The 25,190-nt window shown below is 37.9% G+C and overlaps 1 protein-coding gene and 1 long non-coding RNA gene across 5 annotated transcripts in view; one reads left to right on the top strand and one right to left on the bottom strand.

Annotated features, from left to right (window-relative positions):
• The window catches only part of LOC138920474 (regulator of DNA class I crossover intermediates 1-like), a 78,415-nt gene extending 67,341 nt beyond the window's left edge, over positions 1-11,074 (top strand). For 2 of the 3 annotated variants that reach the window (XM_070248964.1, XM_070248963.1), the window contains 2 exons: positions 1,763-1,845; positions 4,792-5,138. In XM_070248964.1, the coding sequence (XP_070105065.1) occupies positions 1,763-1,845; positions 4,792-5,034 (326 nt within the window). In that variant the 3' untranslated portion in view covers positions 5,035-5,138. Of the gene's footprint in view, positions 1-1,762; positions 1,846-4,791; positions 7,485-8,308; positions 8,411-10,511 lie in introns of those variants that run through there. The other variant, XR_011431670.1, reaches the window with a different exon arrangement.
• LOC111772125 (uncharacterized) overlaps positions 8,044-25,190 on the bottom strand; it is a 55,458-nt gene continuing 38,311 nt past the window's right edge. For both annotated transcript variants that reach the window (XR_011431671.1, XR_011431672.1), the window contains exon 4: positions 8,044-9,061. This is a non-coding gene — a long non-coding RNA (uncharacterized lncRNA). The remainder of the gene's footprint in view (positions 9,062-25,190) is intronic.

Raw genomic sequence — 25,190 nt, 5'->3', positions numbered from 1 at the left:
ATTGCCAAAATTCAATTTTGATAGATATTACCAAATTCCCTGTTGCATCATTTGGCAATCTCACCAGAAATGTGCCTTTTTATTCCACAGCCTCACCAATAGGGATTGTGTTCAAACTTGGGAATTTTTGTGAGTTTTATAAAAATAGATAGGTAGACAGACGGATAGATGGCAGTTTAAGTTTGCTTTTCTTTTTCTATAAGTGAAGTTGAGTGTCTTTTAAAAATATTTAATGTCTGTTTTCATTTCTTTTTCTTTAAAGTCTCCATTCGTGTCTTTTGACCAATTGAATTTTTGGTATTTTTTTTCTTGATATTTAAGAACTCTTTATATATTAAAGAGATTTAGGTCTTTGTGATATGTCACAAATATTTCCTCCTAGTTTATTATTGGTTTTTGATTTGTTTTGACTTTGCTTATGATATCTCCTGCTTTGCCAAAGGATTAATGTATTTTTTTATGTGGTTGATTTTATTCATCTTTTCTTTTATACTTCTGGATTTAATTAGAAAGACTCTACACTCCCAGGTTAAATGAATTCACTTAATGTTTTCTTCTAGTGTTAGTATGATTTTATATTTTTACACTTAAATCTTTAATCCATTTAGAGTTTATTGTGATTTAAGGTGTGAGATGTGTATTGATTCAGGTTTTTAAAATGCATCTTTTCCCTAGGCATTTGTGATACCACCTTTTTTATGTACTAACTTTTCATATGTGCTGGGCTTTCTTTACTGTTCTACTGGTCTTTCCTAATCTTTGTGTGCTAATACTGTACTATTTTTATGGTAAGTGCTTTATAGTATGCTTAATTTCTAAAACAGTTACACCTCCCTTTGTACTTTTTAAAGAATTTTTCTGGCTAATATTGATTATTTTTTATATAAACTTTAAAATCAACTTGTGTAGCTCCAAAGAAATATTTTAGTTTTATCAGGAAAATGCTAAGTGTATATATTGATTTAGTGTGGATTATCATACTAATGATGTTGAGTAGACCTATCTAAGAACAAGGGATGTCTTTTTGTTAATTCAGCCTAATTTTGTATCTTTAATAGTTGTTTAGAACACCTTGAAGCACTTTAAGGTTTTCCTCAAGTAGATTCTGCATGTCTCTTGTTAGATTTGGTGGTAGGTACTTTTTGTTGTTTTTGTTGCTACTTTAGTGTGAATGCACGTCCCTCTTGGTCTACAGTATTTATGCATTGTGAGGAGTCATGACCTACTTCTCAGGCCTATTTTTAAACTTTACTTGCTCTCATAAGAGAACACATTAAGCACATAATGAAAGAATATCGGACTGGATGCTTTGAGTTGATTTTTTAAATACAGCTTTTATTGTACAAGGAAGCTTCGTTTATTAGATTAGCAAATATCTGGTGCTTTTGAACTTAATAAACTTGCCTTATCCCTCCTTCCTGTAGGTTGACACTTTAAATTATTATTTAAATTATTTGTTCATAAAACATTGTTCATATATTAGAAAAAATCAATTGAATTTTCTCTGTTCTCCTTTCTTGCCTTATGTACCCTTATTTTACTTGTAGATGAAAAACTTTTAAGTGTAGAATAAACCCGTAATACTCTGTCAGAAATCCAAGATGCGGAGTTTCTCAAGTTTTAACTAGTTTTGGCACACTTTTAAAATGCTCTGCAGTATGTTAGCTAAACTTATTTTACCAGCTGATATCTGCTGCCTGTGTATATATTTAGTAGAGTATTAATAAATACCATTCTTCATGAGTTAAATCTTCGTTTTCAGATCTTGAGTCTTCACAGAGTAGTTGGTCTACCAGTTACTCTCCAAGGCCCACAGATAGTTGTTTCAGTTCTAGTTCAGAGATGGTAAGTTATGCTTTTCGGTTTTTTTGCTTATTAGTATATGCTATACTATTTTAGAATTCTTTGTATACTCATAGTGTACGTTTACATTCTGAAATGGTTGAGACAATAACTAGTGGAAATATAAATGTAAACAAAAAATGAAAAATATTAAAAATGTAAGAACATAAACAGAAATATAAAATTAAAGTATAAATGAATGTGTTCATTATTATTGACAAAAGCCAATCTTAGCAGGATATGTGTGTGTGTATATGATAAAGTTGTGTTTCTTTTAAAAGAGTTTTTAAAAGAACCCACTCATAAGAATTGAAAACCTAAAACAACCAAAAATACATACAAAAAGAAAACCTTAAGGCTTATATGAAGAAAACACTAAAGTGTTACTGAAGACTGTCGTCTGAATAATTGGAATGACATGCTATGTTCTGAGTGGGAATGCTGCATTTCTCATAAATCACATTTAATGGAATTCTCCTCCATCAATTCTTCCGTATTCATTTCGTCCACCTTTTGTCTCTCACTTTCCATCTGAACTGCTCTTGCTAAGGAAGGACCCCAGTGATTTCTATTTTGTCAAATTCGTTGGACACTGAAGTTTTTATTTTACAAGAACTTTTAGTAATATTAATAGAAATTATGTTCTTTTTTTTTTGAAACATTTTCTTCTCTTTGCTTTTATGATAACACACTCTTTTGGTTTTTTCATACCTCTTTGAGTGCTACTTTATGCCTTTGTCTACTTCTCTTCCACCCTTCCTCCTATATAAATGTCATAGTGTTTACGGTTTGCTGCAGGATCCTTTTCTTCTCTTAACCTACATTCCAAACTCTAGATGATGTTATGTGCTCCAATGACTTATATACTGTCTAGTTGAGGACAGTTCTCAACTTTATGACTTTAGCCCAGATCCTTATTTAGATGTCCAGTTTCCTAGCGGATACCTCTTCTTGGATGTTTCACAAAAATCTCCTTCTTTTTATTCCTCAAACTGAATTCCCCTGATCTTCTCCCCAAGTCAGTTTTATTGATATTTCCTATATTAGTGATACCTTTTTGTCCACTCAATTGCTCACTCTAGAAACTTAGTAATTAACTGTCATTTCTTTCTGCCTCATCTGCCTTCCTTAACCACATTCATTCCATCACTTCATTCAGTCAATTGTACTTCCAAAATACTTGGCATATTTATCTACTTCCTCAACTTCTGGTGTCAATACCCTAGTTAAGGTACCATCATCTTGTTCTTGAACTATTGTGGTTGTTTCCTAAGAGATCTATTTTCCACTCTTGTTCCACTTTTTCTCCAGTTAGCAGTCATCGTGATCTTTTGAAAACTTAAATTGAATCATGTTATTCCAATGAGTGGATTTCTGTTTTACTTTAGAGTCTGGCTATATCTTCAACTTCTGGTGTTCTCCCTCTCTCACCACACTCCACACGTATGACATTTCACTTTCCTTAGTTTATCAGTCTCTTTTCTGCTTCAGGGCATTTATTTATATATCCTGTTTCCTCTGCCTTACTGTTACTCATCCTTTAGGTCTTAGCGTAAATATGTCGCTGCTTCTGAAAGCCCCTCTTTGGTTCCTCAATCTAAATTAGGCCCCTCAATTATCCTCTCAAGGTCCTTCATACTTGTTTTTCATAGTGCTTTTCTCATTCTGTCATTACATATGCACACGTGTGATTATTTGGTTAATGCCATTTCCACCAATGAGAACGTGTGCTTTAAGAGGGCAGCAACTGTGTCTGCTTCACTTGCATTGCAGATGCTAAAAAATACTTGTTTCTTGAATAAACAAATGTATTGAGCTTGTTTTCTCTAATTTGTGTGCAGCCAGTCTTAATGCTGTTTCTTGGGCTTACTTTTCCTATTTCAGTGCCAAACAACTGAGACGTATACCTCATTTTGGTTTTTAATGTTAACTCTGCCTTTTTTTTTTTTTTAGCTTGGCTAATCAGTACTTTTATATAAGATTTTCACTAAAAGAATATTTTGGTTAGTGCAGTAATTAAGAGATAAATGTTTTGTGAAGTTGAAAAATTCAAGCTAGTAAATTGAAATATAAACCTATTAAAAGTACTTAAAATTTGGCTTTTTATGTAACAGTTGTGATATTTATTGCTGTTTAATTTTCCTTTTGTCTATTTGATTTTCTGTTAGGCGATACTCTCCTTAAGTTGTTTCTTTTATGAGACTGGGCCCATAAAAGATACAATATAGATATTTTTTGACTAAAGTCAATGAGTGAATAGTTGAACAAGTTATATGTGTCAACTGTTTCTTTCGAAGTTATTACTTCTACTCCATTCTGTTTAAGTGGTTGAAGAGTGTGGTGTATATCGTTTCCTCTGTGTGAAAGGGTAGGGGGATGATGTAGCCTATGATTATAGAGACTGATAAGAGACAAAATTCCCCTTCTCTTTTTTAGCTCTTTTGCTTTCTTTCTTTTTTTTTTTGGTGAGGAAGATTCTCTCTGAGCTAACATCGGTTGTTAATCTTCCTCTTTTTTTTTTTTTTTTTTTTTTTGCTGAGGAAGATTAGCCCTGAGCTAACATCTGTGCCGGTCTTCCTCTATTTTGTATATGGGTTGCCAAGACAGTATGGCTTGGCAGTAGTGTAGGTCCATGGGATCTGAACCCATGAACCTGGGCTGCTGAGGTGGAGCCCGCCTGACTTAACCACTACACTACAGGGCCGACCCTTTCTTTTGAATTTTTAATACAAGGATTGTCATTATCATGATTGTTCTTGTTATTTAAAAATCCATAACCTCCATGATTTTTAAAAATCAAAAGTCCAGGTTGACTTGCCACCTGCCAAAGTCTCTTCTGTATTTTGAAATTTTCCATGATGTGAATTTAAGAATGTCTGCTTTGAAGTCATTGAATGATTTTTTAAAATTAAAGCATCATTTACAGCAAAATTACTAAATTTCTTTTAGCTGTCTGAAGATGAAGATCAAATATTGCAGCAAATTGAAGATTCAAATAGGAGATCCATCAAAACCAAAGAAACAACTAACAGTTTTTATTTAGAAAGGATGGCAAAACTTCCACATGCTATGTTTGTCTTTAAAGTTGCGATGGGTCTCCTGGAGGCAGCATATTTCTGGGTCTTGTTTTTTAATCCTTCCAGCCACTCTTTTTTTTTCTTTTTTCTTTTTGCTGAGGAAGATTTGTCCTGAGCTAAAATCTGTGCCATTCCTTCTCTATTTTGTGTGTGGGTTGCTGCCACATCACTGGTGAGTGATGTAGGTCTGCGCCTAGGGACTGATCATAGGCTGCTGAAGTGGAGCACACCAAACTTCACCCCTAGGCCATGGAGCCTGCCCCACACTCTGTCTTTTAATTGGTGAATTGAATCCATTTATATTTAAGGTGATTATTGATATATGAGAACTTAATACTGCCATTTTATCCCTTCTTTTCTGGTTGTTCTATATTTCCATTGTTTCTTTTTCCTTGTATTTCTGTCTGCCATTTCAGCTAGGTTATTTTCTGTGACATGTTTCTCAGTTTCCTCTTTTTTTTTTTCTGTTTTCTGACTCTGCTCTGAATTTTTGCTTTATGGTCACCATGAAGTTTGCATTCAAGGTCTCATAGATAAGATAGTCCTTTTTCTGCTGATAGCATCTTATCTCCATTGGCCTAAGTGGGTTCCATTCTTTTCCTCTTCCCTTCTCTGTTTTTGTTGTCATAAAGTATCCCTTTTTGTATTTTGTGTCTGTTACCAAATTGAAGAGGTTATAGCTATTTTTAATGCTTCCTTTCCCTTCAATCATTATAATTAAGTGTTTACTGTCCTATTCTGACACAGAGTTGTAATTTTCTGATTCTGTCTATCACCTTGTTCAAAGCTTTTCATACCTTACCCTTTTCCTTTCAGGTGTGAGAGCTCCTTTCAACATTTCTTGTAAGGAAGGTCTAGTGGCAATGAACTCCCTAAGCTTTTGTTTGTCTGGAAAGCCTTTATTTCTCCTTCCTATCCAAAAGATAAGTTTGATGGAGAGAGTATTCTTGGCAGACAGTTTTTGTCTTTCTATATTTTGAAATAGCTTTCCACTTTCTTCTGGCCTGTAGAGTTTTGCTCAGAAATCTGCTGATAGCCTAAGGAGGGGTTCCCTTGTAGTTTACAGTCTTTTTTTCCATGACTGCATTTAATATTACTTCTTTGTCATTGATTTTCGACAGTTTATTATTATGTATCTTGGAGAAGGTCTTTTTGCATTGAGATAATTGAGTGTTCTATTAGCTTTATGGATTTGTATATCCAGTGTCTTCCCTGGGTTCAGAAGTTCTCAGCTATCATTTCTTTAAATGAGCTCTCTGCTCTGTTCTCTTTCTCTTCTCCCTCTGGGATACCATTGTCCTTACGTTGCCTGTCTAGTGGAGTCTGATAATTCTTGTAGAATTTCTGCATTTTTTTTAAGTCTTAATTCTCTCTCCTCTTCTACATGCATCATTTCTAGGTTTCTATCTTTGAGCTCATTAATTCCCTCTTCTGTGTAATTGGCTCTATTTCCAGTGCTTTGTAATGCATTCTTCATCACATTTATTGAGTTCTTCAGCTGCAGAATTTCTCTTTGGTTCTTTTTAGAGTTTCAATCTCTTTGGTAAAGTATTCCTTCTGTTCCTTTTTATTCCTGAGCTCATTGAACTACCTTTCTGAGTTTTCTTGTAGCTGATCGAATATCTTCATGACAGCTCTTTTGAGTAATTTATCAGTTAGATCACACTCTTCTATGACTTTACATTTGCTTTCTGGAGAATCGTTTTCTTTTTGTGATGCCGTGTTACCATGGCTTTTTGTAGTGATTGCTGAGTTATTCCTCTGCTGGCACATTTGTTGTAACAAATATGCTTCTTATTCAAGTATTGCTTTGCTTGTTTTGATTCAAACTTTTCAACCCCTTGGAGATTAGAAGCCTTTCTTTTGTTTTTCAGTAGGTGGCACTATAGCACTAGTTTTTGGTTCCTTTTACCTGCGCTATCTGTGGCTATATTTGAGGATCTGCATGTTCCACCGTCCACCGCCTCTATTTGGGGTGCTGCCCATACCTTCATTGTTGCTTGCCCGCACCTCTGTGGGTCACTGATGCCTTGCTGCTGTTGGTGTTGCTGCAGTCACTGCCTTCACTTCCAGGGAGGGTTGATGCCTCAGCCATGTCTAGGATCACCTGGTTTGGAAGCTTTGACACTGTGGTGTGGGGAGGGGACTGTGAGGAGGAAGCTGGGTTCACAGCACAATGTCTCAGCTGCTGCCTGTTACCCTGCAGCTATGTGCACTTCTGTGGTTGAGACATAGGAGTCTTGTATCCCCCTTGCCACTGCTACCAGGCTCCGAGCTGCAGCCACAGGCCTGGGATCACGGGGCTCCACGTTCACTGCTGCTCCACTTCCCATGGCTGCAGGTGGTGCCATGGCTGGCTGGCTGGCACTGCACACATGCCTCCAGTGCTGCTCACCGAGCTCTCTAGTGCTTGGGGCAGCTGGCTCAGCCGCCATGGCCGAGGATCCAGGATCCTGAGTGCTGCCTTCACTGTTCCCCTGTGTATCCTCCTCTACGTGCTCCAATCCTCCCACCTTCACATGTACCAATGTCTGCATCTCTCAGTACCCCGGCGTGTTGGCCAATGTATCCTTTTTTGGGTTATGGATGTTTTAGTTGCTGTAAGTTGAAGGGGAGAGACAAAAGGCTCCTCTGATGCTGCCATGATGATGATGTCACCTCCGCATCTCTTTTATAGACAATCTGTCCACTACATTTTAAGCATTATTAATCAGTTTAGAGACAGATTTTTAAATAGATATGGGCTACTTCCAAATATTATATAATAAATAGATATTTTAAGAAATTAAATGCTTTTACAATATTCACAAAAGTTAAACAAACAGTGATTTCCACAAAAGGGCATGACACATAATCAAAAATAGAAATGATATCACTGCTGTAAGAAAATTCAAAGTAGAGAAATTCCAGGGAATCCTAGAGATCTACAGCCTATGGTTACAAAATGTGGCCACATAATAAAGGGCACAAGACACTTTCAGTTCAAAGCCTACGTTCTAGAGCCTGTCAGATGCAGATAAATTGCTCATTTATTATATTTTAAAATTTCAGTTTTTTTCAGAAAAATGAGATTGAAAATGGGAGAAAAAGAAAAGAATTAACTCATTCTACCAATGTAACATAATGCAGAGGTAATGCCAAGTCATTTATTAAACAAAACAAGAGAAAAATGGTACATGACTTGCGTTATTCTTAGACTTCCACAGTATTTAAAAGCAGAGAAATCCTTTTCAGTATTTTCAATGAAGCATGTACCTTACTTTCACTTAGAAAACTTTTCCTAAGTAATTCTTCAGATTCTGTTTCTCTAATAGGTTGGAATCAACATGTACAATTATTATATTAGAAAATGTACCCAGATACTTTCTTCTCCTTGCTACTGCTTCCAGCTCCTCCCACTGTCACTGAACACCAGGATGCAGCTGGTGCCCAGTCAGAGCTCCCGTGTGCTCCCTGGGGGCCACAGCAGTGACTGCCATTCTCTCTTCAAGGTCAGTCTGCACCCTGTGGTATTTATTTGACACAAGTAGGGTCCAGCCACCAGTTCCTCTTTGGAAACAAAAAAAGAAAAATGGTAAAGAAGAGAAAATTATTTAACATAGTTACTATGGAGTAGAAAATCTATCAGGTTATAAGTATATATTAAATTTAATAAAATCATAGATTCACAATAGAAAAAGAAAGAAACAGAGGAATTATGCGTAAATGGATAAACTCTAAACTGCTTTCACATTTAGCTAAGTGGCCCTCTGACAGTACAGGTGTCCCACTGAGTGGAGAAGGTGTCTGATGTAACATAGGTGGCCACTTAAACAGAGTTCCTGTCACTTTTGGAACTAGTGTACTTAACAACCCTTGTAGAGGATTTGTCCTTTGCCAAACAACAGAATGAACTCCTATGATAGGAAGTACAGTATTAAGCACTGAGGAAACAAAGATGGTTAAGATCTGGAGCAGCAAGTGGTCCAGGTGAGGCACAGGCGGGGCGCGGAGCACTCTGCTGTCTGGCAGCACTTCAGGGAGGCTGCGGAGGGTCTCACAGTGCGCTCTGTCCGTCCTGGATGGTGAGTCGTCTGTCAGGTATTCAAGAAGGACAGTGTAGAGCAGAAATGGTGTTCTTTTTATTTTGGCCAATGCCACATCTAAAACAGGAACATAAGATGATTGGTGATGGTTTATTGATGTTTGTTATTTTTCCAGTCTAATAAATAAAATTGAGGGATTTCTTTAAAAAAAACTCCTGAACCGCTATTTCTTAATAATCAATGTCTACAAAAAAAAATACAATTCTCTAAAGCAATCCCTAAGATGAGGAAATCAGCACACTTTTACTTTTCCCCACAGTTCTGCCACTCACCTGAAGGTTCTGATAGAGAGGTCTGAAATTCTAGGGAGTTTATTATTTTTCATTGACATATTTATTAAGCATCTCTTGAATTGATGGCCACACTTAACTGTTTCCTTAGGATTTTCAAGTTCACAGATTCTTTAGAATTCAGATTCTTTCTAAGATTTCTTTTGTTTTGAGGAAGATTAGCCCTGAGCTAACATCTGCCACCAGTCCTCTTCTTTTTGCTGAGGAAAACTGGCCCTGAGCTAACACCCAGGTCCATCTTCCTCTACTTAATATGTGGGATGCCTGCCACAGCATGGCTTGCCAAGCGGTGCCATGTCCACACCCGGGATGCGAACCAGCGAACTCCAGGCTGCCAAGAAGCGGAAAGTGTGCACTTAACCGCTGCACCAGGCCGGCCCCTAAGAGTTCTCTTTTTTTGTAGTGAGTTTTTATTCAAAAATATATTTTCCTCTGGATGAACCATAACACGATACTCTCTTTTTTGATCCAGACTCTTAAGCATGAGGTTATACATATCTTAAGTATGAAATTATATATACACACATGCACACACACACACAGATATACGTGCACACACACATGCACACACACATATATACACATGCACACACAATATACACACACATGCACGCACACATATACATACACATATATACACACGCACACACATATACACAAGCACATATACACACATGCACACACACACACAGATATACGTACACACACATGCACACACATATATACACATGCACGCACACATATACATACACATATATACACATGCACACACATATATACACACGCACACATATACACAAGCACATATACACACATGCACACACACATGCACACATATATACAGACGTATCTACACATGCACATATATACACACACATACACACATAGATACACTCGCAACACATGCACACACATACACATGCACACACATATACACACGTGCACACACACGCACACACATGCACATACACACATGCACACACATACACATATACACACAGATATACTCACGTGCGCACACACATATACACACACACACTTATATATACATACACGCACACACATATACACACACACACACACACAGTTGCTTTTTATTGTTTTATATTTCTAATTGAAGAGCCTGGCATTTAAAGCAGGAGACGGGATGGAGAATTTTTTGTCACCAACACCAATCCATCTGATTGACATTTAAATCTGCTTCTTTCTTACGCTAGACGCCTGGGAGGTGGGCAAAGCTGTTGCTCAGATTTGAGTGTTCTGCTGTACACCACAGGAATCCCTCACGGACAGATGCAGCATGGTTTTCTACATGGAGGAAGATTTGTTCTTGGATGATCTATGGCAATATTTACATTAGTCTCTGCTAGAGAAAGTGCATGGATTTCTTCAACCCACAGTGGAAACTGCTACATAATTTCTTGCCTCTATACATGCCTCCCACCAACTTCATTTTTCAGGATATAATAGAATACTATCTACCCACTTCATTTTTACTTAATTTAATAACAATTTCACCGAGCAATTGAGAACTTTGTGTCAGGCATAGATGTCACTATATGGGTTTGTCTTTTAATTCCTAAAGTGGCCTTATGAGACAGGCTCTATTACTACCTTTTTGTATGGATGATGAGCAGCTTGCCTAGGTTCATGCTGCTAGGAAGTGGCCAACAAAGATTTGAATCCAGAATCTGTGCTATTGACTCTGACACATTATTATTATTATTATATTACTTTGATGACATTGATAGGCATGGTGGTCTTCAAATAAATGTACAAAGGATGTGATGGAAGTGTGGGAGTGAGTAGATCTGACAGCCTTAGGAAGTAGCCCACACAGTTTAGGCAGCCTTCCATACTCCTGGTTAGGCAAAGCCCAGGTTTCTGAAATATAGGTAACCATTGAGTCAGGGAGTGTCTCCTAGCCTCTTCCTGTCAAGAGCTGCCAGATCCACTGTTCTCTCCCAAGCCTATCTAAAGTTTAGTAAGTGAGAAGACCTCCTGGGGTTTGACAAAGTGGCAACCAATAGGCTTAGGTACAACACTACTGAAACTGCATACCCTTTTCTATTTTTTTATTTTGTTTTTATGATTGTTTCAAAGAAGAGTTGAGAGAAAGTAAAAGAGATGCTACCAGCCAACCCATCATCCATCTTAACCTAGATGTTTCACATTTGGAATTTTATACATATCAATTGAAACCTCTAAGGAAATACTAAACTAACATCTGTTGCCAATCCTCCTCTTTTAGCTTGAGGAAGACTGTCACTGAGCTAACATCTGTACCAATCTTCCTCCACTTTATGTGGGATGTCACCTCAGCATGGCTTGACGAATGGTGCTAGGTCTGCGCCCAGGATCCAAACCTGTGAACCCTGGGCCACCAAAGCAGAGCATGCAAACTTACCCCTATGCCACCAGGCCGACCCCCACCCTATGTCTTTTGATTGGAGCATTTAGTCCACTTACATCTAAAGTAACAAGTGATAAGTATGTACTTATTGCCATTTTGTTACTTTTTTTCTGGATGTTTTTGTAGTTTTGTCCATTCCTTTCTTCTTCTCTTGCTCTCTTCCCTTGTGATTTAATGACTTTCTTTAGTTTATCTTTGGGTTTGTTTCTCTTTATTTTTTGTGTATTTATTATAGGTTTCTGGTTTGTGGTTCCCATGAGGTTTATAAATAATAACCTATGTATATAGCAATCTATATTAAGTTGATGGTCCCTTAAGTTTGACCTCATACTAAAAGCTCTACACTTTTACTCCCCCCTATGATTTATGTTTTAGAATTCATATTTTACCTCTTTTAATTTTGTGTGTCCCTTACTCTTTTATTGTAGATACAGATGATTTTAGTACTTTTGTCTTTTGACCTTCATACTAGCTTTTTAGGTGGTTAATCCACTACATTTATTATACATTTGCCTTTACCAGTGATACTTTTTCTTTGGTAATTTTCTTATTTCTATTTGTGGCCTTTTCTTTTCCACTTAAAGAAGTCCCTTTAACATTTCTTGTAAGGCCAGTTTAGAGGTGATGAACTTCTTTAGTTTTTGCCTGTCTGGAAAACACTTTATCTCTCCTTCCTTTCTGAATGATAACCTTGCTGGGTAGAGTATTCTTGGTGTTAGGTTTTTTCCTTTCAGCACTTTAAATATATCATGCCACTCCCTTCTAGCCTGTAAGGTTTCTTACAGAGAAGTCAGCTGATAGCCTTATGGGTTTCCTTTGTATGTCACTTGTTGCCTTTCTCTTATGGCTTTTAGGATTCTCTCTTTATAATTCTTTTTTTTTTTTTTTTTTTAGATTTTATTTTTTCCTTTTTCTCCCCAAAGCCCCCTGGTACATAGTTGTGTATTCTTCGTTGTGGGTTCTTCTAGTTGTGGCATGTGGGACGCTGCCTCAGCGTGGTCTGACGAGCAGTGCCATGTCCGCGCCCAGGATTCGAACTAACAAAACACTGGGCCGCCTGCAGCGGAGCGCGCGAACTTAACCACTCGGCCACGGGGCCAGCCCCTCTCTTTATAATTCTTGACATTTTAATTATAATTGTCTCGGTGTGGGCCTCTTTGGGTTTATCTTGTTTGGTGCTTTCTGTGCTTCTTGTCCCTGGATGTGTGTTTCATTCCTTAGGTTAGGAAAGTTTTCAGCTATTATTTCTTCAAATAAGTTCTCTGACCCCTTTGTCTCTCTCTTCTCCTCCTGGGACACCAGTAATGCAAATGTTAACATGCTACTGTTGTCTCAGAGGTCCCTGAGACTGTCCTTGTTCTGTTTTTTTTTTTTTGAGGAAGATTGACCCTGAGCTAACAACCATGCCTATCTTTCTCTACTTTATATGCAGGATGCCTGCCACAGCATGGCTTGACAAGCAGTGTGTAGGTCTACACCCAGGATCCAAACCGGCAAACCCTTGGCCACCAAAGCAGAGTGCACGAACTTTAACTGCCATGCCACTGGGCAAGCCCTTGTCCTTGTTCTTTTTAATTCTTTTCTTTCTTCTGCTCAGCTTGGGTGATTTCCTCTACTCTGTCTTCCAGACTGCTGATCCATTCTTCCGTGTCATATATTGTGCTGTTGATTCCCTCTAGTGAACTTTTCATTTCCATTATTGTATTTTTCAGTTCTGATTCTTTTTTATATTTTCCAGTTCTTTGTTGTAGTTCTCACTGTGTTCATCTATTCTTCTCTCAAGTTCAGTGAACATCCTTATGACTGTTAGTTTGTACTCTTTATCAGGTAGATTATCTGTTTTGTTTAGTTCTTTTTCTGAGGATTTTTCCTGTTCTTTTTTTTGGAACATATTCTTTTGTCTCCTCATTTCACCTACTTCTCTGTGCTCATATCTTTGTATCAGGTAGATCAGCTACATTCCCAATCTTGGAAATGCGGTCTTATGTGGGAGATGTCTTATGGAGCCCAGCAGTTTGCTCTCCTCTCATCATCCATGCCAAATGCTCCAGGGGTCTCTCCTGTGTGGGCTGTGTGCCCTTGTATTGTGGCAGGGCTGCCCTTGCTCCAGGAACATGGGTAGACTGGGGTTGCCCCCAGACCAGCTGGTTGTGAGGCCTGGCCAAATGTGGCTGCTACTGAGGTGTTATTGGGCTGGGGCAAGCCTCTGGCATGGCTGGCTGTGAGCCCTGGTTCCACACAGTGACTATGGGTTCACTGATGAGCAGCTTAGGCACCTGGTGTGGCTGGTTGCTAGGCCTGGGGGCACATATCTACTGCAGTCCCCCAGTGAGGCTGGTTGCATAGACCACTGGCCTGGCAGCCTCGACTGTGCTGGTCAAGGAGCAGGCTCCCTGTGAGACTGGCTGCATGGCACCCAGCTTTTGCTAGCTCACTGTTGGGTGGGGCGGGCTCCTGGTGCAGCTGGGTTTGTGACCCAGCAGCACAGCTATTGCTACGTCACTCTTGGGCACAGCAGGCCTCAGGTGTGGGCTGGCTATGAGGTCAGGCAGTGCACAAGTGCTTCGGGTGCACTAACAGGCAGGACAGGCCCCTGGCATGGGCTGGCTGTGTGGCCCAGAGGCATGCAACTTCCTGAGGTGTGCTGGTGGGCAGGGCAGGCTCCAGTGCAGCAGTGCATGACCTTTCCAGTCATGTCGGGGAGAGGGCAGATCCCCTGTGTGGCTGACTGAGAGGCCTTGTGGTGCATGTCTGCTGCAGGCTCCCTGCTGGGTGGGTCAGGTCTCTGGTGCGTGATTTCCTTGGGTGCTCTTGTGGGTGAGGCAGACCCCTGTACTAACAGGCTACAGGGTGGATTCCAAATGGTGCCTGTGAGTGTGTCTCAGCATGGCTGAACCAGGTCACAAAAAGTGTCTCAGTCCCTGGTGGTGGTGGAGGGTGGGCAGCCGCCTCCTGCCTCTTCAGGACGTGCTGTGCACTTAGTGAGTGAGTCTCTTTAACCAGAAGACTCTGCACTTTTCTATATGGTGTTTTGTGCTGGTTTTTGGTTCAAGTGAGTCTGTGCATAGACCCTTTAAGAGCAGGTTTTCCTTTCCCTGAAGTTCTTTAGTTGTGTATTCCCCATTTGTTTTCAAAGACAGGTGTTTGAGGCTCTCATCTCTCTTGTGCTGGATCTAGGGGCTGGGGTAATGTGGAGCTCACATATCCCGCTCCTCCAGGTGAAGCTCTGGACCTTTGAGATTGCTCCGACTCTGAAGCACTGTGGGTAGAGGGGCTTTTCCTCCGCAGGACTGATCTCTGCCTCTCCCACTCGGCTCTGTGTTCTTCCACATCGTGGAGGTCCTTTCCATCCACTTTCCTGATCTCTCTCAGAGGAAACTGTTCACAGGGAGTTGTAGGTTCGTCGTGTTCACAGGAGGAGGTGAGTTTAGGATCCTCCTATCTGCCATCTTCCAACCTCTCTTAAGATACTACTCTAAAAATTATCTCCTCTTTCATTTTTTATACCTGTCTAATAACATGTTCATATGTTTTATCCATCACTCAGTACGATTTGTTTATAAATAACCTGGCTGAGTTATGTCTATATGTTATAAATTTTCTGTCTATATTTTATAATTCTGTATTTGCTTCAAGCTAGACAGTCACATTTTATACCTGGGGGAGTGAAAGAAAAAAGGGCACGAAGATCCCTCAGCTGGAGCCTTAATTGCTTTTGATGAACAACAATAAAAGTCTCATGACCACGTGCCTGGTCATAATTGGTAGGACTGTCAGAGGGTATGTGTTAACTCGTTCAGAGGTGAAATTACACAGCAGTAAAATAGTAACAATAACAACAATAATAATAATAACCCTATACTTTCCTCAACATTTAATGAATATTAGGGCAGGGAGACACCCAAGGGCACAAAATATAAGTAAATGAAGTAAATGCGGAGAGCCAACGACCATTAGGGTTTTTATATATGAAGCAAATAAATACGTATATTAAACTTGTTGTACAAGGACATTTCTCTCTAAGAGAAGTACATTGTTTCAAATGTGATTTCATCCAGATATGGTTGTTCCTACTGTCATCTAATTGCATTGTAATTCATAGTGGAGTCACTAAAGATTTGGGAAATGGCCTGGGGTGAGCAGGAGTTGGGGAGTGAGCAAGAAGTAAGAAATGTGAGAGGGACCATCACTGTCCTTACACCTCAGTGAAACTCGAAATATTTCTAGAGAGGAGGGCTGAGTGTGACTTTAAATGAACTCTTTCATCCCATTTCTTTTTTTTCTAATTATTGAGGTATAATTGCCATATAACATTATATTAGTTTCAAGTATACAATGTCATGATGTGATATTTGTATAAATTGCAAAAAGATCACCTAATAAGTTTAGTTAACACCCATCACCACACGTAGTTACAAAATTTTGTTTTTCTTGTGATCAGAAATTTTAAGATCTACTCTCTTAGAAACTTTCAATATACGATACAGTATTATTAACTATAGTTACCACACCGAATGTTACATCCCCATGACTTATATTTGTTTTATAACTAGAAGTTTGTATTTTTTCACCCTCTTCACCTATTCCACCCCACCGTCCACATCTGGCAACCAACAATCTGTTCTCTGTATCTGTGAGCTTGAGTGTTTCTTTGTTTATTTAGATGCCACATATAGGTGAGATCATACAGTATTTGTGTTGATCTGTTGAAGCTATTTCACTTAGCAGAATGTCCTCCAGGTTCATCCATCTTTCATATATGGCAGGATTTCCATCTTTTTTAAGGCCAAATAACATTCCTGTGTGTGTGTGTCTGTCTGTTTCATATTTTATTCATTCGCCCATTGATGGACACCTAGGTTGTTTCATATCTTGGTTATTCTAAATTCTATTGTAATGAACATGGGGTACATATATATTCTCAAATTAGCATTTTCATTTGCTTCAAATAAATTCCCAGAAGTGGAAGTGCTGGAGCATATGGGGGTTCTATTTTTAAGTTTTTGAAGAACCTGCATACTATTTACCATAGTGGCTGCACCAATTTACATTCCCACCAACGGTGCACAAAGGTTCTCTTTTCTTTACATCCTTGCCAACACTTGTTACGTCTTGTCTTTTTGATAATACTCATTCTAACAGATATTAGATGATATCTCATTGTGGTTTTAATTTGCATTTCCCTGGTGGATAGTGATGTTGAGCACCCTTTTATACACCTATTGGCCATCTGTATGTCTTCTTTGGAAAAATATTTATCTAGATCCTCTGCCTATTTTTTAATTGTATTGTTTGGGTTTTTTTTTTTTTTGCTATTGAATTGTATGAGTTCTTTATATATTTTGGATATTAACCCCTTACCAGATATATGATTTGCAAATATTCTCTCCCATTTGGTAGGTTGCCTTTTCATTTTGTTGATGGTTTCTTTTGTTGTGCAGAACTTTTTAGTTTGATGTAGTTCCACTCACTGATTTTTGCTTTTGTTCCCTTTGCAACAAAGACCAAAAAAATTCTTGCCAAGACCCATGTCAAGGAGCTTACTGCCTCTGTTTTCTCCTAGGAGTTTTATGGTTTGAGGTCTTACATTCAAGTCTTTAATCCATTTTGAGTTAATTTTTGAGTATGATGTTAAGATAGTGGTCTAATTTCATTCTTTTTTGTGTGTGTGTGAAGAAGATTCACCATGAGCTAACATCTGCTGCCAATCCTCCTCTTTTTTGTCTTGAGGAAGATTAGCCCTGAGCTAACATCTGTGCCAATCTTCCTCTACCTTGGATGTGGGATGCCTTCACAGCATGGCTGATGAGTGGAATAGGTCCACACCTGGGATCTGAACCCACAAACTCTGGGCCACTGAAGTGGAGTGTGTGGAACCTTAACCACTTGGCCATGGGGTTGGTCCCTAGTTTGATTCTTTTGCATGTTGCTGTCCAGTTTTTTCAACAGCATTTATTGAAGAGACTGTCCTTTCTCCATTGTATATTCTTGGCTCCTTTGTAGTAAATTAATTGAACATATATGCATTGGTTTATTTCTGGGCTCTCCATTCTGTTCCATTGATCCATGTGTCTGTTTTTATGTCAATACCATCCTGTTTTGATTACTATAGCTTTGTAATATAGCTTGACTGCTTTGGCCAATCAGGATCTTTTGTGGTGCCATGATAATGTTAGGATTGTTTGTTCTATTTCTGTGGAAAATGCCATTGTAATTTTGATTGGGATTGCAGTACATCTGTAGATTTCTTTGGGTAGTATGGACATTTTAACAATATTAATTCTTCAATACATGAGCATGGAATATCTTTCCACTTATTTGTGTCTTCTTCAATTTATTTCATCAGTGTCTTATAGTTTTCAGTGTCCATTTCTTGAGATTACAAGCTTTAAGCTTCCAAGCTTTTTATCAATGTTTGCCTTTTGGCTGAATGGAATTTAAGCATTTGCTTTAGTTCTGATTTTAGTTAGGGAAAAAATTCTAACTACACACATATGGAATTTTAGGTACCATAGTTTTATTAAAGCATGCTATTTGTTTCCTTCGATCTTAGCAGGCTGAGGTAGGGAGAATCTTCAGCCTCCCAAAATTGCGTTCATAAGGAAGAACTGCACCTATGTGGTAAATCTTCAACAATTTGTGGAATGAATTCCCTTGCAAATGCACCTACACTCTCTAATAGCTTTGAAAATGGACAGAGAATAGATGTAACAAGTTTAAAAAATAGCAGATGGTAGATTTAAAATTAACCATATAAATAATCACATTAAATGTAAATGGTATAAACACTCAATTACATGGGACTGACTGCCAGATTAGATAATAAAGGAAGATCCAAAACTATATGCAACCTACAAGAAACACATTTCCGAGGCCAGCCTGGTGGCGCAGCAGTTAAGTTTGCATGTTCTGCTTCTCAGCGGCCTGGGGTTCGCCAATTTGGATCCCGGGTGTGGACATGGCACTGCTTGGCAAAAGCCATGCTGTGGTAGGCATCCCACGTATAAAGTAGAGGAAGATGGGCACGGATGTTAGCTCAGGGCCAGTCTTCCTCAGCAAAAAGAGGAGGATTGGTTGGGGCTGGCCCCGTGGCCGAGTGGTTAAGTTCGCGTGCTCCGCTGCAGGCGGCCCAGTGTTTCGTCGGTTCGAATCCTGGGCACAGACATGGCACTGCTCGTCAGACCACGCTGAGGCAGCGTCCCACATGCCACAACTAGAGGAACCCACAATGAAGAATACACAACTATGTACCGGGGGGCTTTGGGGAGAAAAAGGAAAAAATAAAATCTTTAAAAAAAATTAAAAAAAAAAGAGGAGGATTGGCAGTAGTTAGCTCAGGGCTAATCTTCCTCCAAAAAAAAAAAAAAAAGAAACACATTTCAAACACAAAGGCTCAAATAAGTTAAGATGGAAGAAGATATGTCATGAAGATAAGATCAAACAAAAGCTGAATTGGCTATATTAGATAAAGCAGATTTCAGAGAATAAATTATTACGAAGTATGAAGAAAGCCATTTCATAATGTTAAAGACGTCTGTTTATCAATGGAACATAGTAATACTATATATGTGTATGCACTTAATAACAGGGCTTCAAAATATATGAAGCAAAATCTCATAAATCTGAAAGAAATAGACAAAACTAAAAAGAAATAGACAAAATTATAGTAGGATATTTCAATACTCTTCTCTCAATAACTGACCGGAGAAGACAGAAAATATGTAAGGATACAGAAGTCCCAAACACCACTATCAACCAATGTGACCTCATTGACATTAACAGAACACTCCACTCAACAATAGCAGAATACGTGTTCTTTTTGAGTTCACTTGGAACTTTTACCACAAGAGATCATATTCTGGGCCATTAAAGAATTCTCAATAAAGTTAAAATGATTTAAGTCAAACAAAGTATATTCTGTGGGACATAAAATGGAATTAAATTAAAAATCAATAATAGAAAGACCTCTGGAAAATCCTAAAATATCAGGAAACTCAATAACACATACTAAGTAATCAATGGATCAAAGAAAGATAAAAAGGAAACTAGAAAGTATTTCAAAATGAATGAAACTGAAAATATAGCCTGCCGAAATCAATGGGATGGGACTTCTGGCTTCTGCTGCAGGAAGTAGAGAGCTGCAAAGGGCCTCACTCTCACCTTGAAGTTATAACAAACTTCAAGTTCACGACCTTTCCCAAATCCATTGGAGCTGAGCTCACAGAACAGCCAACTGACCCAAAATCCAAATAGAGGCGAACCCTGCAGGGAGAGAGGAGCTGTGAGCACAAGCTCACTAAGAGAGATGCAACCATATACCAGTAAGAAAAGTTCATCAATAATAGTTAACAAATCGGTGAAACCTACCTAGTGCAAACTGGTGGAGGGAGAAATCCTTAAGCACTCCAAACATTAGGAGAGGGTAACCTCTTGCAGGCTCTTTCTCCACTGAACACCTATAGAAACTCACAGGAACTCCACCGAGTGCCCCACTGGGCACTCACAGAAAATGTCAGGAAGAGTCCTGAAGATTAAGCATCTCAGCCTGAGTTCTTCTCTCTTATCGCCACTATATCTTGGGTTTTGGGTAGGTGTAGTTCCATTCATCTCTGTAGCTGCCTAATTCAATAAAAGTACCATTGTGCATTTTTCATACACTCAATAAATTATTTCATAATATATATATAATCTCAAAAATATCACTTGAGTAGACCAGAAAGGCATTATCTTTACATGATGGATAGAAACAATTAGTCAAAAATGATGTGTGATGTACAAAGTGGGCCCCTGAGGAGGGGACTGGAACTGAGCCGGATGCCTACACTGCACTCTACACGTTTCATTCCACTTCCCACAGACATGCTACTTATTTTCTTAAGAGTGATGAAACACTTATATTTTTCTTCTTTCTTATCTCATATTATTTCTTATTATGCCACTTAGTATCATGAGGAAATGCAAGGGTGAAGTGCTGAGAAATAAAATTCAATGAATACTAAATTATCCATCTGTCTGTGAATGCTCAGTCACCCAAACGACCTGAGGACAACAAAAAAAAACAACAGAGAGAGAGGGAGAGAAATGGTGATAATTACATTTTCCCTATTTTATATAGTTAAATTAATTATAGTTTGCAAAATTGCTGTGAAAGCCTTGTATGAAAAGAGGCATGCATGTGTTTATTATTACCTGTAGTACATGATAGTACCACAGTATGAATGCAAAAAGAATGTGCTCTTAAGAGTGTTATTGACAAAGAAATATTTTCAGAGGTGAGCACACATTAAGGAAAAGTGTGGCACTGGAATCCCACTGAGGTGTGTCTCACTGAATTCACTGGAGGAATCACGATAACCTCAAAAGAATCCAGTTGCCAAAGATCACAGTGCAAGAAAAGATGGCAATCTCTACCCTGTGCTGCGGAATTTCAGGAACATCTCCCTTAACAGTGACTTTAATAACTAAGGTAGGGAGTTGGTTGTGAGATCCAGTGTTGTATTTTATCAGCTTCTGTCATTGGTTATGGTCCTTTGGATAAGTTTTGAGACACAAATTTAACTGTGGCACTCAGAAATTCAACACGATGTGGTAATGTTACTCTTCACCTAGTTTCTCCCAGTGGTTATGTCTCACATCATTATAGTACAATTTCAAAGCCAGGAAATTAGCATCATACTTGTATAGCTCTATGTAATTTTGTCACATGTTTAGATTCCTGTAACCACCACCACAATCAAGAAAGAGCGCTATTTCATCACCACTAAGATCTTCCTCAAGCTACTCTCTATAGATACACATAGCAACCAGTAATCTATTTTCCATCTCTATAATTACTACATCTCTATAACTGTGTGATTGCAACTATGTTACATAAAATGAACCATACTGTATGTGACCTTTGGAGAGAATTTTTATGCTCAGCATTATGCCCTTGAAATCCATCGAAGTTGTTTCATTTTTTATTGCTTCATTATTGTTGATCATCATTTATTTGATGATCTATCATCATTTATTGTTTCATTTTTTATAGCATTTTTATTGCTGAGTGTTATTCTATGGTGTGGATGCACCACAGTTTAATCATTTACCTATTGAGGGTTTTCTGGTTTTGTGTTTCCAGGTTTTTTGCTATTACAAATAAAACTGCTGTGAACAATTATGTATAGGTTTTTGTATGGACTTAAGTTTTCATTTCTCTGGGATGAATGCCCAGGAGTACAATTGTTATTGCAGGATAAATGATGTTTACTTTTTAAAAGAAATTGCCAAACTATTTTCCCGAGTGGCTGTACCATTTTACATTCCCACCAGCAATGTAAAAGAGACCCAGTTACCACACTTCATCACCAGCACTTGGTATTGCCATTAATTTTTATTTTAATTATACTAATAGATGTGTAATAATGTCTCATCATGGTCTTAATTTGCATTTCTCTAATGCATAGTGATATCGAACATCTTTTCACAGGTTTATTTTGCATTTATATACACCAGTAAGTAAAATGTCTCTACGTTTTGCTCATTTTTAAATTGGAGTGTTTGGTATTTTACTGCCGAATTTTGAAAGTTCTTCATGTATCTCAATTGAGTCCTTTGTCAGACAGATAACTTGCAAATATTTTCTCCCACTCTGTAGCTTGTCTTTTCATCATCTTAACAGTCTTTCACAGAGAAAATTTTTAAAATTTTGATGAAGTCCAATGTATCAACTTTTTTCATAGATGGACCATGCATTTGGTGTCCTGTCCAACAACTTTTTTACCAAGGCCTAAGTCCTGAAGATTTCCTCCTACTCTTTTTTCTAAAATGTTTTTAGTTTTACATTTAAATCCTCGAGCCATTTTGATGGGGTTTTTTGTGTAAGGAGTAAGGTTTAGATGAAGGTTAATTTTTTTTTTTTGCCTATGAATATCCAAATATTCCAGCCCCTGGTGTTGAAAAGATCCATCTTTTACTAATGTGCTTTTGCATGTTTGTAAAAAATCAGTTGATGGGCCAGCCCATTAGTGGTTAAGTTCAGTGTGCTCTGCCTCAGCAACCTGGGTTTGGCTCCCGGGCACAGACCTACACCACTTGTCTGTCAGTGGCCATGTTGTGGCAGTGGCTCACATACGAAAAAATGAAGCTTGGCAGCAGATGTTAGTTCAGGGTGAATCTTCCTCAGCAAAAAATAAATAAATAAATAAAAAACAGTTGGCCGTATTTCTGTGGGACTATTTCTGGGTTCTCCATTTGTTCCATTGATCAATTGTTCCATTGGTCTATTAATTTTGTTCCATTGATCTATCCCACCATCAATATCACACATTACAGTCTTAATTACTGTAGCTATCCATTAAGTGTTGAAATTGGGTAGAGTGACTTTTTGTTTTATTTTTTATTTTCAAAATAGTTTGGCTATTCTAGTTCCTTTGCCTGTCCATATAAATGTTAGAATAATCTTGCTTATATCCTCAAAACAACCTTGCTGGTATTTTGATAGGAATTGTGTTCAACTTGGACATTTATCTGGGGAGAGCTAACATCTTTAGTATGTTAGTGGAATCTTCCAACCCAAGAAAACTGTATGTCTCTCCATACAAGACATGCCACGTCTTCTTGGATCACTGTTACTAGCACTTTGTAATTCTAAGTAGGTAAGTTGTGCACATGTTTTCTTAGATTTGCACCTATTTCATTTTTGTGTGATTGTAAATGGTATTATGATTTTAATTTCATTATTGTGTGTTCTTTGGAGGTCTACAGAATCACAGTTGATGTGTGTATGTTGTTGTTGTATCCTGTGACCTGGCTTAACTTACTTACTAGTTCAATGAGTATTTCTATAAATTCCTTGGGACATTCTCAATAGATCATCATGTCACCTTCAAATAGAGTATAATTTCTTTTTTTCAATCTTTCCTTCTTGCATTGGCTAGAACTTCCGTTATGAAGGAATAGTAGTGGTGAGAACAGATGTCTTTGTCTTGTTCCCAATCGGAGGGAGACAATATTCAGTTTTTCAACATTAATCATGATGAGATTTTGATATAGGTTTTTGTAGATGTTTTTTTATCAAGTTGGAGGAAGTTCCCATCTATTCCTAGTTTTCTGATAATTTTTTTCATATACAGAGTTCCTAGTTTTCTGAGAGTTTTACATAAATTTTATCAACTGGTTTTCCTGCATCATATGGTATAATCCTATGACTTTTCTTCCTCACTCTGTTGGCATATTACATTGATTGATGTTTTGAATACTGAATTGGTCCTTATATCCTTGGAATAAACTCACTTGTTTGTGGTGTATAATTCTTTTTATATATTGCTAAGTTCTATTTTCTAATATTTTACTAAGAATTTAGCATCTATATTCATGAAGGGTATTGGTCTGGAGTTTTCTTTTTTGTACTTTTTTTTTTTTAAAGAAGATTAGCTCTGAGCTAACATCTGTGGCCAATCCTCCTTTTTTTTTTTTCTGCTGAGGAAGGTTTGCCCTGAGCTAACATCTGTGCCCATCTTCCTCTACTTTATATGTGGGACGCCTGCCACAGCATGGCGTGCCAAGTGGTGCTTTGTCTGCACCCAGGATCCAAACCAGCCAACCCTGGGCCGCTGAAGTGGAACATGTGAACTTATCCACTACACCACTGGGACAGCCCATTTTTTTGTAATAGTTTTGATATAAGGGTAATACTGGCTTTATAAAATGATTTTGGAAGTGTTTCCTCTTCTTTTGTTTTCTCTAAGAGATTCTGTAGAGTTAGTGTTAATTTTTCTTTAGATATTTGGTAGAATTCTCCAGTGAAATCGTGTGGCCCTGAGAGTTTCTCTTTGGGAGTTCTTAAATTACAGATTCTATTTCCTACTAGTCACAGGCTATTCAAATGATCAGTTTCATGTTGCATGAGTTGTTGTTTGTGCTTTTTTGAGGAATTGGTCCATTTCATATAAGTTTTTGAATTTAAGTGTGTAGAGATCTTCCTAATATTCTCTTATACTTTTGGTGACTTCAGCATCTGTTTTAATATCCCTGTTTCATTTCTACTGTTAGTAATTTGTGTCCCATTATTCTTTCTCTGTCAGTCTTGCTGGAGGCTTGTCAATTTTATTGATTCTTTTTGAAGAACAAGCTTTCTGTTTCATTAATTTTTCTCATTTTAAATTCACTGTTATCTGCTCTTATTATTTCTTTCCTTCTTACTTTGGATTTATTTTACTCTTTTTTTTTCTAGTTTCTTGAAGAAAGCTTAGTTTATTGATTTGAGACCTTTTCTCCTTTCTAATGTAGTGATATAACTTCCTCTCTCAGTACTATTTTAGCTTTATATCAGAAATTTAAATTTATATGTCTTTATTTTCATTTAGTTCAATATATTTTTATTTCCTTTTAGATTTCTTTTTGATCCATGGATTATTTAGAAGTGTGTGCTTAATTTCTAAACATTTGGCCATTGTCCTATTATCTTTCTGTTATTGACCTCTAGTTTGATTCCACTGTGGTT

Source organism: Equus caballus, chromosome 23 (genome assembly GCF_041296265.1).
Source record: "Equus caballus isolate H_3958 breed thoroughbred chromosome 23, TB-T2T, whole genome shotgun sequence".
Classification (NCBI taxonomy): Eukaryota; Metazoa; Chordata; class Mammalia; order Perissodactyla; family Equidae; genus Equus; species Equus caballus.
Note: the sequence above shows the minus strand (reverse complement) of the source record. Positions and strands in the feature narration are given on the sequence as shown.